This window comes from Lissotriton helveticus, chromosome 10, assembly GCF_964261635.1.
Source record: "Lissotriton helveticus chromosome 10, aLisHel1.1, whole genome shotgun sequence".
NCBI classification, from domain to species: domain Eukaryota; kingdom Metazoa; phylum Chordata; class Amphibia; order Caudata; family Salamandridae; genus Lissotriton; species Lissotriton helveticus.
The window spans coordinates 819550490-819566351 of record NC_136071.1 but is presented as its reverse complement, the minus strand read 5'-3'; the positions used below and the strand labels follow the sequence as shown (position 1 = coordinate 819566351).

At 47.3% G+C, this 15862-nt stretch overlaps 1 protein-coding gene across 4 annotated transcripts in view; it reads left to right on the top strand.

Annotated features, from left to right (window-relative positions):
* The window catches only part of ACBD5 (acyl-CoA binding domain containing 5), a 427382-nt gene extending 412992 nt beyond the window's left edge, over positions 1 to 14390 (top strand). For all 4 annotated transcript variants that reach the window (XM_078663408.1, XM_078663406.1, XM_078663407.1 and 1 more), the window contains one exon: positions 11470 to 14390. In XM_078663408.1, coding sequence (XP_078519534.1) covers positions 11470 to 11482 — 13 coding nt within the window. In that variant the 3' untranslated portion in view covers positions 11483 to 14390. The remainder of the gene's footprint in view (positions 1 to 11469) is intronic.
* The last annotated feature ends 1472 nt before the right edge of the window (positions 14391 to 15862 follow it).

The window sequence follows — 15862 nt, the reverse complement described above, 5'->3', positions numbered from 1 at the left end:
GAAAGTATATAGAGGTAAGTATATATTTACTGTTCTTAACTCCACATCTATATAACCCTGCCTTCCCAATATTGACTAATACAAAAAGGTGAAGCAAGACATTCTTGACTTAATCTCAGCCACTGGTAATTACACGGAACCACATTTCAGTCCATCGTATTTTTGATCACCATGTCACCTCATATTTGACACTGTCATATGCAAATCAACCTTGAATTCTGTCAATTAGCAACTATCTTGCCCGACGTGCCAAGACAGGTTCTTTCTGAACCGCATACAAGTAGTCGAAGAACAGTTTTGACCTAAGTGGGGTTCTTCTGGCCTGGCTGGACTGTTCGTTCCTATTAGAGTCAGACCTAGACTGATTTGCATAATCTTGATGTGTATACAGCAGGTGCCTGTGAAGAATGCCATATTTGGCGAAAAACAATGGTTTGGAATACTGGCCAGAATGCCAGTGGCTGAAATAATTCAATCATTCCTTCAGTCATCTTGTTTTTTTAATTTTTTAATTTATTTATTTTATTTATAAACAGGACTTTATTCGTTCAACTCAGTTTCACACAGCTTGTTGCCACAACCCAGGGGCCGGCAGCGTACATCTCTGTTGGTTAGCTGCAGAGAGCAAGTTGACATCCCGGGGGACCGGCGGGGCATTGTCGTTGCAAATACACATAAGCAATAGATTGTCATGCAATACTCCCCCCTTCACATATGTAAAGCCTGTATGTCCTCATCTCTGCGCGTGTTCGCCACACTGGGTTGCAAGTCAATACAACTAATAGGGCCTACTCTGCGTGCCCCCTTATGACGGTCCTGTGAACTAAACCTCAAACAGTCCAACTCCCATCCCCTACCCCTCCCACCTTCTGCTCGGTACCCCTGCTCTACGCTACCCCCACCCACGTGTCTCTATGTCCTCAAATATGCCCACCGCTCTGAAGAAGCGACCTAGTTCTGTGATTGCTCCTGTGTATCCCCCTCTTCAACATTAGCCTCCCTTTCTACATCCCGCAATCTCAAATAATCCTGATAAAGACCCCAGAAATTCTTTGGGCGGCTTACAGGGGGGAGAAGTTCGCTGTAACACTAGTTTGGGTGCAGCAATATAGCATGTCATGCGTCCATCTGTTCATGGTGGGGAGTGGTCCTCTCATCCAGCACATTGCAATTACTCGTTTGGCTGTCAGCATGCCCATGTCTGTCAGTCTTCGCAGGGCCTTTAGAGTGGCCCAGGAGCGCCAGAGCCAGGTCAGGGACCAGGTCAGTAGCCAGGATTGAGCCCATTTCGGCAAACACGCTGTCCCAAAACTTGCGGATTCCAGGGCGCACCACCAAGCGAGATGCATAAAGTCTGTAAGCGGTGCATGGCACCTATCGCAAGCGGCCGATTGTCTGAGGCCGTATCTATGGAGCCTCTCCGGCGTATAATGCACTCGCTGTAAATATTTAAAATGAATCAGCCTGTGCCTGCCAGTGATATTTTCCTAGTGCTGGAACAGCAGTACGCCCACATGCCATCATCTATTGTTACCTGTAGGTCACTCTGCCAGTCCATTCTTGCCTTTGAGAGCAGCTGCTCTCTTTGCAGTCCATCCATACTATACAGGCTAGCTACCAGCCTCCTGGGGGAAGACGTTTTAATGACATATGTAAGCTCTGGGATCTCCTGTGGTTCCGCTAATTTAGGGCCTAAGACTTCCATCAAAGCACTCTGTGATATTGGAAACGCAGTAAGAGCGTGGCCCCATCCTGGGCCGACACAGCCTGCTCACAAGTTTTCACTACGCCCTCAAGGAACAAGGCACCAGCTGTATGTATGCCCATCGTATGGAGGGCACGTATCACTCCCTTCTCCTCCATGGGGGACAGCCACAACGCCCATTCAATAGGCATTAGGGGTGAATACAGCAATGCTTCGCCTCGAGCCTGCAGTAGTGCGTGCCAAGCATGATTGGTTGACGTGATCGAGTCCAATATGCCAACTCGGCGGTCCGCCGTACGAAAGACCATTGCGGGAAGCGGTAGGGGGTCTGCAAACAATCGTTCCATTCTGACATAAGGTATAGCCTCTTGCCCATGGATCCACGTGTGTAAGTGTGCGGCCTGAGCCACTCTGTAGTATCGTTCCATGTCTGGAGCGCCAAGTCCCCCTAGTTCGTAAGGAAGCATCAGCGTTGTCCATTTCACCCTAGGCTGTTTGCCACCCCAGGCCAGTTTGATCAGCAGTTGCGTTAGTGTTTTAAAGAAGACCTTCGAGAGCACTATCGGTAGATTGTTAAATAAGAACAACAATCTAGGAAGTATAACCATTTTCATAATGGCTATTCTACCCATCAGGGATAGTGGCAGCTTACACCATACCTCCACCTCGTCTTCCAATTTATTGTACAAGGTACCGTAATTTTCACGTACGAGGGTTTCCGAGTCCGTATGCAACATAATACCAAGATATCTGACTGGCTCGGTCGTCCATTGTAACGGGTATTCCATGTCGAATTGTGCCGTATTCGGAGTGAGCGGGAACGCCACTGACTTTGCCCAATTTATCTTGAGACCTGAGAGGGCCCCGAAGCGCACCACTTCCCTCAGAACCGACGGGATTCGCCTCCGGGTTACGAACGTATAGTAGTGTATCGTCCGCATACGTTGATATAGTTATTTTGTACGTTGGAAAGCTAATCCCCTCGTGGCTGATACTCCCTAAGGGCACAGGCCAGTGGTTCCGCCACCAGAGCGTACAGTAGCGGCGATAGGGGGCAGCCTTGCCTGGTGCCTCTGCTAATCGAAAAGGGGTCAGATACTCGATCTCAGATGCGGAGGCGAGCCGTGGGGTGTTGGTATAGTGCTCCTATCATTTGTAAGAACGGTTCGCCTAGCCCCATTCTCCGCAAGACCCGTACCATGAAGGGCCATTCCACTGAATCGAAGGCCTTCTCCATGTCGAGAAAAATGGCTATTGCTTTTGTGTCCTGACGGGCATGCTGCATAGTGCCCAGCACCGTCCTGATGTTATAAGTGAGGTTCCTGCCGGGTATAAAGCCCGCCTGCTCCGGCGCCACCAACTCCGGAGCCAGTAGAGCCAGTCTGGTCGCCAGGACTTTGGCGTAGATCTTGGCATCCACATTTAATAAGGACAACGGCCTATATGAGCTACATGAGGTCGGGGGCTTGCCAGGTTTGAGGATGGTTACAATTAGTGCTTCCCTCATTGAACGCGGCATATTGCCCTCTACACACACTTCATCAAATAACGCAGAGAGGGCGGACGATGTCACTCTCTACATTAAAGATCCCTCTGACAATATGAACCCGCTGCTCCGAGAATTCGTGAGATTCGAGGGCCTGGCTGGAATATCGATAAATTGGTCGAAATCTGTGGCATTCCCCCTAACTGACGCGACCACACAGCCTCCCTCGGAATATCCCCTGAGGTGGGAAACTGAGGCGGTGAAGTACCTGGGCGTATGGGTGAGTCGGGACATGCAGGAAATCTGGTCCCTGAATTTCGGAAGAGCGGTGGACTGGCTTGAAAGCAAAGTAGAGATCTGGAACAAGCTTCCCCTTTCCCTGGTCGCACGGATAGCACTGGTGAAAATGGTAGTACTCCCCAAATTCCTGTATTTATTTGTGAATGTTCCCATACCAATGACGGCGCACTTCCACGCACGCGTTAGGTCGATACTTCTAAAACTGGTGTGGTCTGGCGGCCAGGCTAGGTCTTCTTGGGCCCTATTGACTCTCCCGCTCAGACAGGGAGGCCTTGGAGCGCCGGATTTCAAACTGTATTCCCTATGCGCACAGGCGCAGTTCCTGCATTTCTGGGTCTTCCCCACCCCGTACCAGCCGCATGTGGCGGTGGAACTGGCCGCTGCCGCCCCATCACCTCTACAGGTGGCGCTGTACGGCGGGGTCACGCGCCCATCGAAAGACATTGACACGGTGGAAATGATCCGCTGGTCTTGGCGTGAACTGAGGATTCGTGCGAAACTCCCGTTGCTCTACGCGCCATCGATCCCACTACGTGGTAACCCGATGCTACCGTGCCTCTGCACCAGGGGAGACACCATTCTGCTTCGAGGGAAACGCATACTGACGTTTGCGGATCTCTATCCCGACGGGAAGTTCGCTGAATTACCAGCGCGAGAGGATGGCCACCCTGACTCCTTCTCGGGCGCACTGCTGCACCATTCCCTCCGGGAGTCCTGTAAAAAGTTGTGGCCTGAATTCCCTGAGGAGCCGCCACGCCTAGACGCACTCCATAATTTGTTGTCACGACCATCTTCCGCGAAGCTGGTCTCTAGACTATATAATTGTATGCAGGAACAAGCTCCGATCACAGAGCCAGCGGCCAAACAGGCTTGGTCTGCCGACCTGGATGACCCCCTCACTGACGACACATGGGCCTACTGCTGTGCACAACTATCGGCGCTGTCACCGAATTATAGGTTGAGACTGGTACACTTTAAATTCCTACACAGGTACTACCGCACTCCGGCACTGTTACACCGCATGGGCATCAGAGAAGATGCTTCATGCTGGAAATGTGGTGGAGCAGATGCATCCTTTTTGCATGTGGCGTGGACCTGCCCAAAGTTACATGAATATTGGTCGGCCATCTTCAATGCAATCAACCAAATGCTGCGCAGGTCAGACGAGCCTACCCCGCTTGTGGGCCTGTTAGGTTATGTGAAGGACACTGAGCCTTGTGACCGGAAGCTGCACGCGATATTGCTCCTTTATGCGAAACGCCAGGTGGCAATCAACTGGGGCCGCAGGACTCTACCTGCATTCGCGGCGTGGGTTAAAGACGTGACTTATGGTCAAACACAACTCACGTCCTACTGGGAGTCGATGCCCACTGCCACCAGGCCCAATGACATTTGGGAGCCATTCCTCCAGTGGGCTAGGGAGAAAACAGGCTCAGCTACCTCCGGAGGTTCCCCTGACGTGGGCGTCTCCGATGACATGGGTTGAGATTCCTCGATTGCGTGCGCGTTACTTAGGGCGAGTTGAGTGCTGCCAAAGAGACTGCTCCTATGGCATACGAAACACCTTACCCATACACTGCTTCTGCTTCCCCTAGCGCCCGCCAGACTTATCGCTCTGCCCCGTTCACTGATCACACGACACACTAGTCGGTCTGCTCCCCCCCCCCCCACCTTCCGTAAGATTCTGGAGTCCCTCTGTTGCTGACCCTGCCATATGCTTGCATGTTAGTTCAGCTGTCTGTACCTCGTACGAACTGCCCCGAGATTGCTATTTCAGCCATGTAGATCATGCTCTGCTAAGCACCACCATGTTCTTTGTTACCCTCACACTGTTGTGAGGGGTTGGGAGTAAAAGGTGTCGCGAATTTGTCTATGCTGACCTGCTGTTTTGATGAGCCATGACTACCGTTCTCGTCCTTATGGCGGTGCGATGTCTAGTACATGTGTGATTTTGACTATTTGCGACATCAACTACAAAAATGTAAGATTATGTGATTTGCTTCTGTTGCACTGTATGTTTATTTGCTTTTGCCATGGTTTACAGGTACGGCCAGTTGCGAGACAACCGGATATTCTGGAAATTCCCTCACGGGAGACCTGTTGTTGCTTGACACTTGCATGTATCGCGGCCTACCTCCGGTTTGTTGGCATGACGCAGTGTACTTCTTGTATATAACCAATAAATGTCTTACACAAAAAAAAAAAAAAAAAAAAAAATAACGCAGAGAGGTGTGGGAGCAGAATATCCTGGAACGCTTTATAGAAACCCACCGTGAGCCCGTCAGCCCCCGGAGCACTGCCTGATTGCATGCTCGCCAGCGCCTCCACAATTTCATCCTTATGTATTGGTTGCATCAGGAATTCCCGATCGGAATCCTTCAGGAAGGGTAAATGTATATGGCTCAGATAGTCATCAATATCGTCTTCCATATCCCCGGATTTGGAAGTGCATAGGCCCAGGTAGTAGTTCTTAAACTCGTCAACTATCTCGGCCTCCTCCCGAAGGAGCGTTCCGTCTGCCGTTTCCAGTTCAGCAATCACCTGTGGGCGTCTAGAATTTTTCAAGATCCGGGCCAGGAGGGAACCAGGACGGTCCCCCTCACCGTATGACCGGGCCGTGGCATATTTCCCCATATGCCGCAGCTCCCTGTCAGCTTCTTTGTTGTATTCCGCTATGAGGAACTTGATATCTGCCGTCACATTGACGTCAGCATCGCTTAGCTGTCCCCTTTCCAGTTCAGACAGCTGCTGTTCTAAGTGTTTTAATCTCTGGCGAATGGACTTGAGGACACTCGAGTGCTTCGACATTGCTATGCCCCGAATGTATACCTTGAATGCCTCCCAGACTGTATGGAAACTATCAACCGACCCAATGTTAGTGTCAAAGTACCTTCCAATTTCTTCGGCCATCTCCCCCCCTAAACTGCTCATCTAAGAGTGAATACGGTGGGAATCGCCACGTAAAGGGTGGTAATCTTCTCGCGGGAGTCGCTAGGGTCAAGAGAAGTGGCGAGTGATCCGAGAGAGTACGCGCCAGCACCGTGCAGGAGCTGACCCATTTAGCCACTGAGGAAGATATAAGCCAGTAATCAATTCTAGTATGAATGTTGTGATAGGCGGAGTAGTGTGTGAACCCGCCCTTCCCAGCATGTCTGCTTCTCCAAACGTCCACCACGTCTAGTGTGATGAGCTCCGATTGTATCTTCAGGGCTGCCGCTGAGAGCCTGCGCTGCGCGCCTGATGACCTATCTAGCTCCGGGTTCAGTACTAAATTAAGATCTCCCCCCCCCCCAGAGCATCTGGGCATTAGTGTATGCGCGGCAGTGTCGTGACAGAGCATCAAAAAGTCTGGGGAGTCATAATTAGGACCATAGACGTTAGCTACTATGAGGTCATAGCCCTTCCCCGTGCACCTAGATAGTAGGTATCTGCCATCCGGGTCTGCTCTCAACAATGACAAGGTTAATTTGGCCTTGGGGTTTACCAATGTCAGCACCCCTCTAGAATGTGTTGTGAATCCAGCCGCCGTAATATTACCTTCAAGCCCTCTACTGCGTAGCATTTTACTGGAGAGTGGTAGGTGTGTTTCTTGGATGAGTGCGAGGTCCACATCATGGCGCTGCAAATAATTAACTACCTTCCTGAGCTTGCGGTAGTCATTCAGACCCCTCACATTCCATGTCAATGCTTTTAGTGCATCCATCTTCCCTGCATGGTTACTCTATTTGTGGTAGACATCTTAGCAATGAGACAAATCTACGAATTACTACAAGTAGTGCAAGGTTAGCACAGGTAGTGTGAGCAGGCATCACGCACAGCAGTGTACCGGAAGCATTCCTCTGCCCCCTCCCCCCTCCCACAGCAGACCCTCCCCAACTTGGTCTTGCCGGTCCCCTGCCCTCCCATCCCAACCCCGCATTCTACAAACTGACATTGTGATCCGAACTGCAACAGAGCATTGCGCACAGGGCATAAGGTCGCCTAACTTTTCGTGTACCTCAATTTTTCAGTGTGTTGCATCCGGCCTCCTCCTCCCTCCGCCGTGCACTCCCCGAGTGGTGATCAGAGCTCTGAATAGTACCACCAAGTGTCCTTCAGGGGAATACTGTCCCTCCCTCCCTGCCCCCCTCCCCAACCCTGCACGGCTGCGTTACCCATACTCAGATGTCCCGATGAGGGTTTGTGTATATATTACTGCCCGTGACACGCACGTGCAGACTACAGCATACATGTCCTGTACAAGTTGAGACTCATCTTTACTTATCTGCAAGGTGTCTGCCAGTTCACGGAGTGAGTCAATCAGTAATTTCCGTCACGTTGGCACAACTGGGAGTCACTACTGCCAGCAAGTGTCCGCCGCTAGTCCAATTCGCCACCGATGGCCAAGGCCCCGGTTACTCCTGCTCGTCCAATTGGCTGTTCTCACCGTCCGCCTGACGTTCCGCATCCTTGTTCTCTTCTCTCTGGACCAACTCTTCAGCGCCTTCTGCAATTCATTAGGGTCCGTGAAAATGTGCGAGTGACCCTGCTTGTTGACTCTCAGTTTGGCAGGATACAACATCGCAAAGTCCAGACCAAGTTCCCTGAGGCGTTTCTTGTGTGGAGCGAAATGCTTACGAGCTTCCTGCACTCTAGCCATGAAATCTGGGAAGATTGATATCGCCGATCCCTCAAATTGTAGGTCTGCTTTGGTTCTAGCAAGTCTGAGCGCCGTGTCCCTGTCTCTGTAGTTGAGCAGTTTCGCTATAATTGGACGGGGGGGCAGCCCCGGACGCGGCTGCGGGGCCAGGGATCGGTGCGCACGCTTCACCACGAACATTGTCGAGAACACCCCCTCACCACCCAGCAGTGTAGTCAGCAGCCTCTCAATGAATAGTTCCATCTTGCCGGTCTGCGTGGAGTCCGGCAGACCCGTTATGCGTAAGTTACAGCGACGGGAACGTGTCTCCAAGTCTTCCGTCTTATCTTGAATGGTTCTCAATAGGTTCTCCACTCGCTTGTGGGCCGTGTCCAGTTCTGTCTGTGCCTCTTCGACTTCTGTTATCCTCCTTTCCGCCATGTTATGTTTCTCTGCGTGTTTGTCCATTCGCTCGGCCATACGGTCCATTCTGTACGTCATGGCGTCCATTTTAGTGCCTAGCGCTGAGATGCTGGATTGCAGGCTCTGTTCCATAGAGCGAAGCATGGACTTGATATCAGAGTCCACAGTTCGCTCCTCTCCCGGGTGCTCGTTCTCCCTGAGTTGTGCCGGGGGGGGCTCTGTACTTGCACTCGTCTCTGTGCAAAGGGGAGTCTGCTTTGGGTCTTGTCCTCCTTCCCCATCTTGCTGGACCAGTCGATTCACCAGAGTTTATGTGTAGGCCTTGCCAGGGACACCCGCAGAGCGTCCAGACGTGGCCGCTGGAAGCAGGATTCTTCCGGGCTCAGCTCCGCATGCTACTCCAACCACTTAGCTTGGCAGCACTGACACCCTGCAGGGTCCGGTGTTCGCACGTTCCTGTGTGCCCAGTCGTGTTAGGCTATGCCTCCCCTTCGCACCAATCCTGGCTTCGTGATCGCAGAGTTCAGTTCTGCAGCCTCTCTCCCACTTACTCTGCGCTGTCGCTCGGTTGAGCCAAGTGTCGCCTCTTCCCCTCGCTGTTGCACACTGAGAGCGCATCTTTTCCTGGGGGAGCAACCACAGACACTTCAAATGCAGCGTGCACAGGGCTCCGGTCGGGTGGGTCACCAATGGGATTTTCGGGCGAGTCTGGTAGTGCCCCACGCTGCAGACAATCCTCTGGTGCCACTGAGTATAGCAGGGCGCTGTGCAATGTTCAAAGACCCTCAGGTGCGCTCCCGGTACATGCGATGCGTCCCCAGCCCCGACAAAAGGGAGCCTCCTCCACCGCCGGGCCTGTCCACAAAATGGCGCCTGCACGCCACCCGGGGCTTTGCAGAGCACTCACCGGTGTGGGATCGTGTCAGTCAGGGCTGCGTGCGCCGCCGTCCCCTCAGTGCTGGACTTCGTTAAGGGCGCTCCGGGCCAGACAGCGTGGGGACCGATCTTCGGGCCTCGGGGCAGACTCACCCCCCCGTCGCCACACGCACGGGCACGTCGCACGGATCTAGAGGCAGCTGGAGACCGCGGCTTGCGGCCTATCTTCAATCGAGACCCCGCAGTGCGGCGCGCACCTCTCCCGGTGTCGGGTTGGCTCCGCAGCGGGACCGACAGAGTCCCGGTACCTTCCGGCGTGCAATGGTGGGGGGTCCGAACTGTGGCTCTGCACCAGGATAATTAAGGATTTTGTGAGAGTGCCGGCGGAGCTAAGGAATTAGGCGGCCATCAACGCTGCCGGCAAGCTCTGACCCTCGCCCCCCCCCCCCCCCCGTTTTTTTGTTTTTTTACAATATGGAGAAATACATTTTCTGGCTAGATTCGTTTTTGAATGCCTCATTTATGCTGGCACTGTTCAACTCATAACTGAGAAGCTACAGAAAGAGTTGTGTGGAGTTTCAAAGACCACGCCGTCACGAAGTAAAATATTGATTAAAGACAGTTCTGAAGAAATTGCAAGACAAATAGTGCAATCAGATCAGATAATACTTTATTTCGGCAAAGACACAACCCTAAAAGCATATTTCAAACATAGAAAACACAATTAAAAACATAGATCACGGTCCTCTCGATAAAACAAGTCTAAACGCAACTTTCTTTGTTTTAATGCAATCAGCAACTGTATGAAGTGTGATGCTCAAAGTAGACCTAATAGATATCTAATTTTATTTGTTGTATAAATAGTAGACTGCAGTGTATTCTTGCAGAGGCCACTCTCTAGGTTCTGCCAGTATGTTCAAAGATATGTTGTTTGCTTTTCTTCCTGATGAAATCTCTAAGGTGTTTTAATTAGAAATGTGTTTATAGTTAAACCATATTAACAAGGCATTGTATACTTAAATACTGAGAGAAAAACTAATGGTTATTACAAATGATCAGTAATTACATAGACACTGACCTTTTAGATAAAAAGAAAATTTAAAAGTGCCACAAGTCACCAGTTAAATCATCGCAGGATATTATTTTTGAATATAGTCTCATCATTGTTAGGATTAACATTCCAAAATGGTGCTATTTGTTTGTCTGATTTCTGAGAGTGACAAGCATTCAGTTAAGAAAGAGATCCAGAACAAGGACAGCCTGAATAATCTGAAGTGAACTGAAAGGCATAAAAAAAGGGGAGAGGGGTTGTAAGTTCTCCTAGTAAGCATTATACATGTCTGAGATCCCGCTGCACTATTTAACACAGCCTGTATTTAATTTGTTTTAGCAGACTAAGCCTTCATTTCCTCCTGGTCCACATGTTCTTTTTTGGCTAGATCTAAACCTTTTGAAAAGAGCCGCAATAGTAACTTTGTATATCAGTCCAGATCGCTAGCCCTCTGGTAGTCTTTCAACAATGAGCAGCCGGGGCCATGAGGGCTTTTCCGTAAATGAAGATAAGCCTGCCCCCTTTAAGTAGTTCATTGATGTGATTTTACATTCTGCTAAAAAGTATCAAGTGTGGTGCTGTTATCTATCAGCAGTTTCCTAACTTAGACAATATCAATCCATAACATTGAAAAGGTTGCACGGTTCTAAGTAGCTGTAAAGCTCAGTGGCTGAAATTATGTACAGGCAAGTGCATGTAACATACAGTCCCAAACTATTACTTATCAGTACAGTTTACATGTATTATGGATGAGCATTATTGACCAGATTGTTCATAGAATGGGAAAAGTTCCATTTCTTGGTGTTTCTTTCTCCAAAAGAGTTTTGCACTTCCTTATTCCTATGTGTGTAAATGCATAAAATGCTGGAAATAAAATGCTATGTCTAATCAAAAGGGAAATGAATTGAGTGTTACCTGTTAGCATTTGATTTCTGGTTTATTTTGATATAGCAGTTAAGAACACACCTCAGTTCTGCCTTTTCACAAATGTGCAATTTCTTTTTCTTTAGAAAGTTGGACTGAGGAATTGAGACATTTTGGTTGTTAAAGATTACCGCAGATTTGAAGACACAAGACAAATCATCTGGAACGATGGTTTGATTCTTCACGGATCTGGAATGGATGGAGGCTTCTGCATTGTTCTAATTATTTCCTTCCACTTTGTGAATGATTAGCATCTTAAGGTCTAATACTACTGATACTTGAATGATCAATACTGACTAAATTGCAAGTATGGTAAACATAGTGGAATCCCTGCCTGCTTCCTGGAATTAACTATTTAAGATTTAAATTATTACAAATATATATTTTTTAGATGTGTTGCTCTTAATAAGCATTCCATCGAGGTCTCATTTGAAGACCTAAAGAAGAAGAATAGATACAAGCTAATGAGAAATATAGATTATTAACTTATTTTGTATTGGATGGTACAGAACCATAGAATGGCTTTGTAGTCACATTTCACAGTATTTGCTACGATTTATGTCAATAGCAATAACTGGTCAGCCATATGTTTCAAATGCTCTCATTGCAACTAATTGAGATTTACTTGTAAAATTGTTTAAAACTTTGCATTTGGTGATATAGCTTTTGGTTTTAAATTTTGCAGGTGGAATTTAACCACCTTTCCTCACTTTTCCGAGTCTCAGGCTATTTTGAAGTCATAGTGCTTCTAACAACTATTGCTCTTTCTGATATCGTTGGTACTGATTCTGCAAGTATTCCAGTTGTAGAAACAATTCTTGCCTATTTGGTTGTGCACATATTTAAAATATCCATTTTGGATTAGAGAGCACGGCTGGATTTGTATGACAATGTAGCATGAAAAAATAGCAGGTATTCTGAAAAACACGGACGAAAAACTGAAAAATGGTCGGAGGTGAAATGAATTAAAGATTAGATTTTAAGCAATACCACGGAATATGATCAAGCCATTGGAGTTCAAATGTGAACTTCAAAATGCCTTTTTAGCAGTTTCTTAAAATGGTAAATATATACAAATGTTACATGGTTGCTTGGCTTATGTTACTCATGAATGGCTTAAGGTTATAGGACCAACTCTGTGAGAATGTAAAGCGTAAGTCACCCACCTGGTGCTAATCAGAAGTTTCTTTTTAGTACACCGGGAAATCTAATTTATCCTAGAGCGAATGCCTGTACTATTAAACATACAATGGCTGAACTAGGCAGTGTCATTTGAGTGTGCTGCACTGTTATAGTAAACCTTTTTCCAACAAAATGTTAGCAACATAGACTGCATGCAGAAAGTGTCCCCGTTTATGTTACTAGAAGGTGTCTACAATTGTCATTCACAATTGCCACCAACATGATGAAAGTACGATGCTTGCAGTCTATAGATGTAACACTCATGCTCTCCTGTGACCACACATCTAGAAATAACCAAAAGGGAAGTCAGGTTTCGTAAGGATATCCAACGTTTTTTATCCAATTATGGTAGCTATATAAATGTTTTGTTGTCTCTGATCAGGCAGGAGCCATGTGAGTTGGAAACGATATTAAAGCATTAGAATAACTTTTTCATGCAAGAACTAAACACACAATACTTAAAGAAGCACTGAAGAAAAGCATCTCAGGGAGGAATTAAGAAAAACAGAATAAAAGGAAAAAACAAGGATAGAACCAAATTAAGCATGCTTGTAGGCCCAGACTGTAACAGTTTAAAGGTTTTGAAAGAAATTCTACTCCTAGGAGATCTTAAGGCCACAAGAAACAGTTCAGTGCAGAAGTTCAAGAGAAAGTAAGGATCTCCATAATCGGCTCCTCGATACCAAACTCGAGAGAACAGACATCAGTTGGACCATGCAAGGGCAGTTGTGAAGCACTGAGCTCCTTCTGCAGCTTTTTCATATACGACTTATTCAAATGAGGCTGTTGTGTAGATGCAGCTTGTTTAAACATGCACAGCATAGGTTTAGTACCTTGGACCTCTGTATTGGAGGTGGGGGGTGGGGTGGGAGGGGGGCCTGAAAGAACACCTCGATCATGTTGCCCCGGTTCCTCTTCGTATCCAGTACTGCTGTCTTGAAATCATCCATTGCTGCAGAAAGCAAACTAGACATACTACGGCTCTTATTTCACTTGTCAGCTGTGTTCAGTGTGTTTGTCATTCCAGTATTTGGTTTGCTTTTCTGTACATGCATGTCCTTAAAACTCTCAAGGCTTCTGTGCAACAGTTTCCAGACTTTCCCCCCTTTTATATAGTGCTGAGGACTACAGCCCTAATGTGAAATGTGAAGATCCTGTATTTTTTTAAGGGTTGGTTCTCTCCTTGCCCTTGTTTGTCATTCACTTCTAGCCTTGTGGATCTGACATTGCTTTGATCTTTGAGTTTGTGAACTATTTGTTACAATCTAGCTCGTCTTACAAACATTTTGATTCAGCCAGTTAACACAGTACCTACCCAGAGGTAGAATAGGGCATTGAACATAAAAGCAGGGATGCCGAACACTGTCATGTGGGTTCAAAAAAAGTGGCAGGTCGGGAGCTTCACGATGCAAGGTATATTTTGGAAATTACGGTCTTATGTTTTTTTAAAGATTTGCTGTTTGGTTTTATTAACATTATTTTAAAGAAAGATTTTGGAGGCCAGTTCATGCTACAAACATGCCATAGTCATTTATATGGGGATGAGGCAACAGTGGCTTTCAGTTTCTTTTCAGGGTAGAATCTCTGAGTGAAAAGAGTTGAAGTTGTCTATAACTTTTTTTATGTCTTTCTCTGTATTTCATAAAAAATGTCTTGAACAAAGATCGTTATTCCAACACATCTGCTTTTATTTGCCAGTTTGGGTAATTACATTGAAACCAAATGTTCAACATTGTCTATAAGTGAATGTAAACAATTTTGCAGAGTGAAAATAATTAAGTATGTATGGCAATCTCATTAAAGAATTCTGGATATAAATCTCAAACAGGCCTATTTCATGTAGATTATGTCTAGTTTCGTCTATTGTAGCAGTTTTGTTTTTTTGTTTTGCAAATGAGCAGGGCATCTTATCAAATTACTTAAACTAGTTGGTGTGTAGTCTGTAATGTATCGAAGGAGGCAAGGGTGCCTCCTTCTAAGAGATCTCCCAATTTGGAGATTCCAAACATGGTCCATTGTCTGAAACCCTGGAGTTTACTAATTTCCCGTAGCCCTGTCCCTTCCCACATCTCCCTCGAAAATTTGGCGTCCCACTTCATTTGTCTTTCTGCCCCTTCCAGGCTTCTGTTACTCTCTGGGTGGCTGCCAGCAGGTGGCAGACGCCCTAACCTCCATATAGGTAGTGTAGGGATGTGTGATTTCTAAATTAAAGCCGTTCCATTGCATATGTGGGGTGGTCTCCACCGAAGTGTCCCCATTCATTAAGGACTATTAGGTGGGCTGCCCTGTAGTATGCTTGTGCGTCTGGTAGTGCAAGGCCCTCGTTGTATTGAGTATGCTGTAATGTTTGCAATGCCACTCTTGGATGCGCCCCATCCCATAGGAGCGTGCGCTATTCACTATTTAGTGTTGTGAAAATTGTCTTGGGTATCTTACTATACATATTTTGTAATATGTACAGCAGCTTTAAAGCGTGACCAATTTATAGATAGCCCCCCTACATCCTATTGAAATTCCTTTAGGACACATTTAATGTTCTGCGCTAGGTTCGCAACCTCGTTAGAGGGAATGTAGAGGCTTAGATATCGGAATCCTCCCTGAACCACCTTTAAACACCCCATGATGTCTTGACTCTCAATGGGTTCCCCTATCGAGTATAAACTAGACTTATCACAGTTGATGCAGTATCCAGCGTGACAGCCATATTCTCCGACTATAGTTAAGATTGTTGGGAGCGTCATGGCTGGATCAGTGACATATAGGAGGATGTCATCTGCATAAAGCGAAATCCGTTCATCTCCCAAGACCTCTCTGTCATCCTGAAAGCCACTTATATCTGGGTGGGACCTAATCACACAGTTCTAGCACCAGTGCAAACAGTAAAGGGGACAGGGGACATCCCTGTCTAGTGCCCCTCTGCACCGGCCAGTTTTCTGAAGTCTGCTCATTAACTGGAACTCTGGCCTCCGGATTTGTGTACAGTAATGTTATCCAGGCTGTAAAGATCGGCCCCAATCCGAACTTCGATAGTGTCTGTTTCATGAATGGCCAGTGGACTGTTTCGAATGCCTTCTCGGCATCTAAGGAGAGGAGCACATGAGGGGTGTCTCTTTGTCTCTGTGCTTCACTTTGTCCATTCAGTTGGCAAGCCTACGTAGGTTGAAGCCTGTGGCTCTTTTAGGCATAAAGCCGGATTGGTCCCAGAATAGGCTGCAATATTAAACATATTTCTGATTCAACTTTTAAGGAAAATGTATTGAGAGGTAATACAGGTAGTCATGGGAAACAATAGAATTC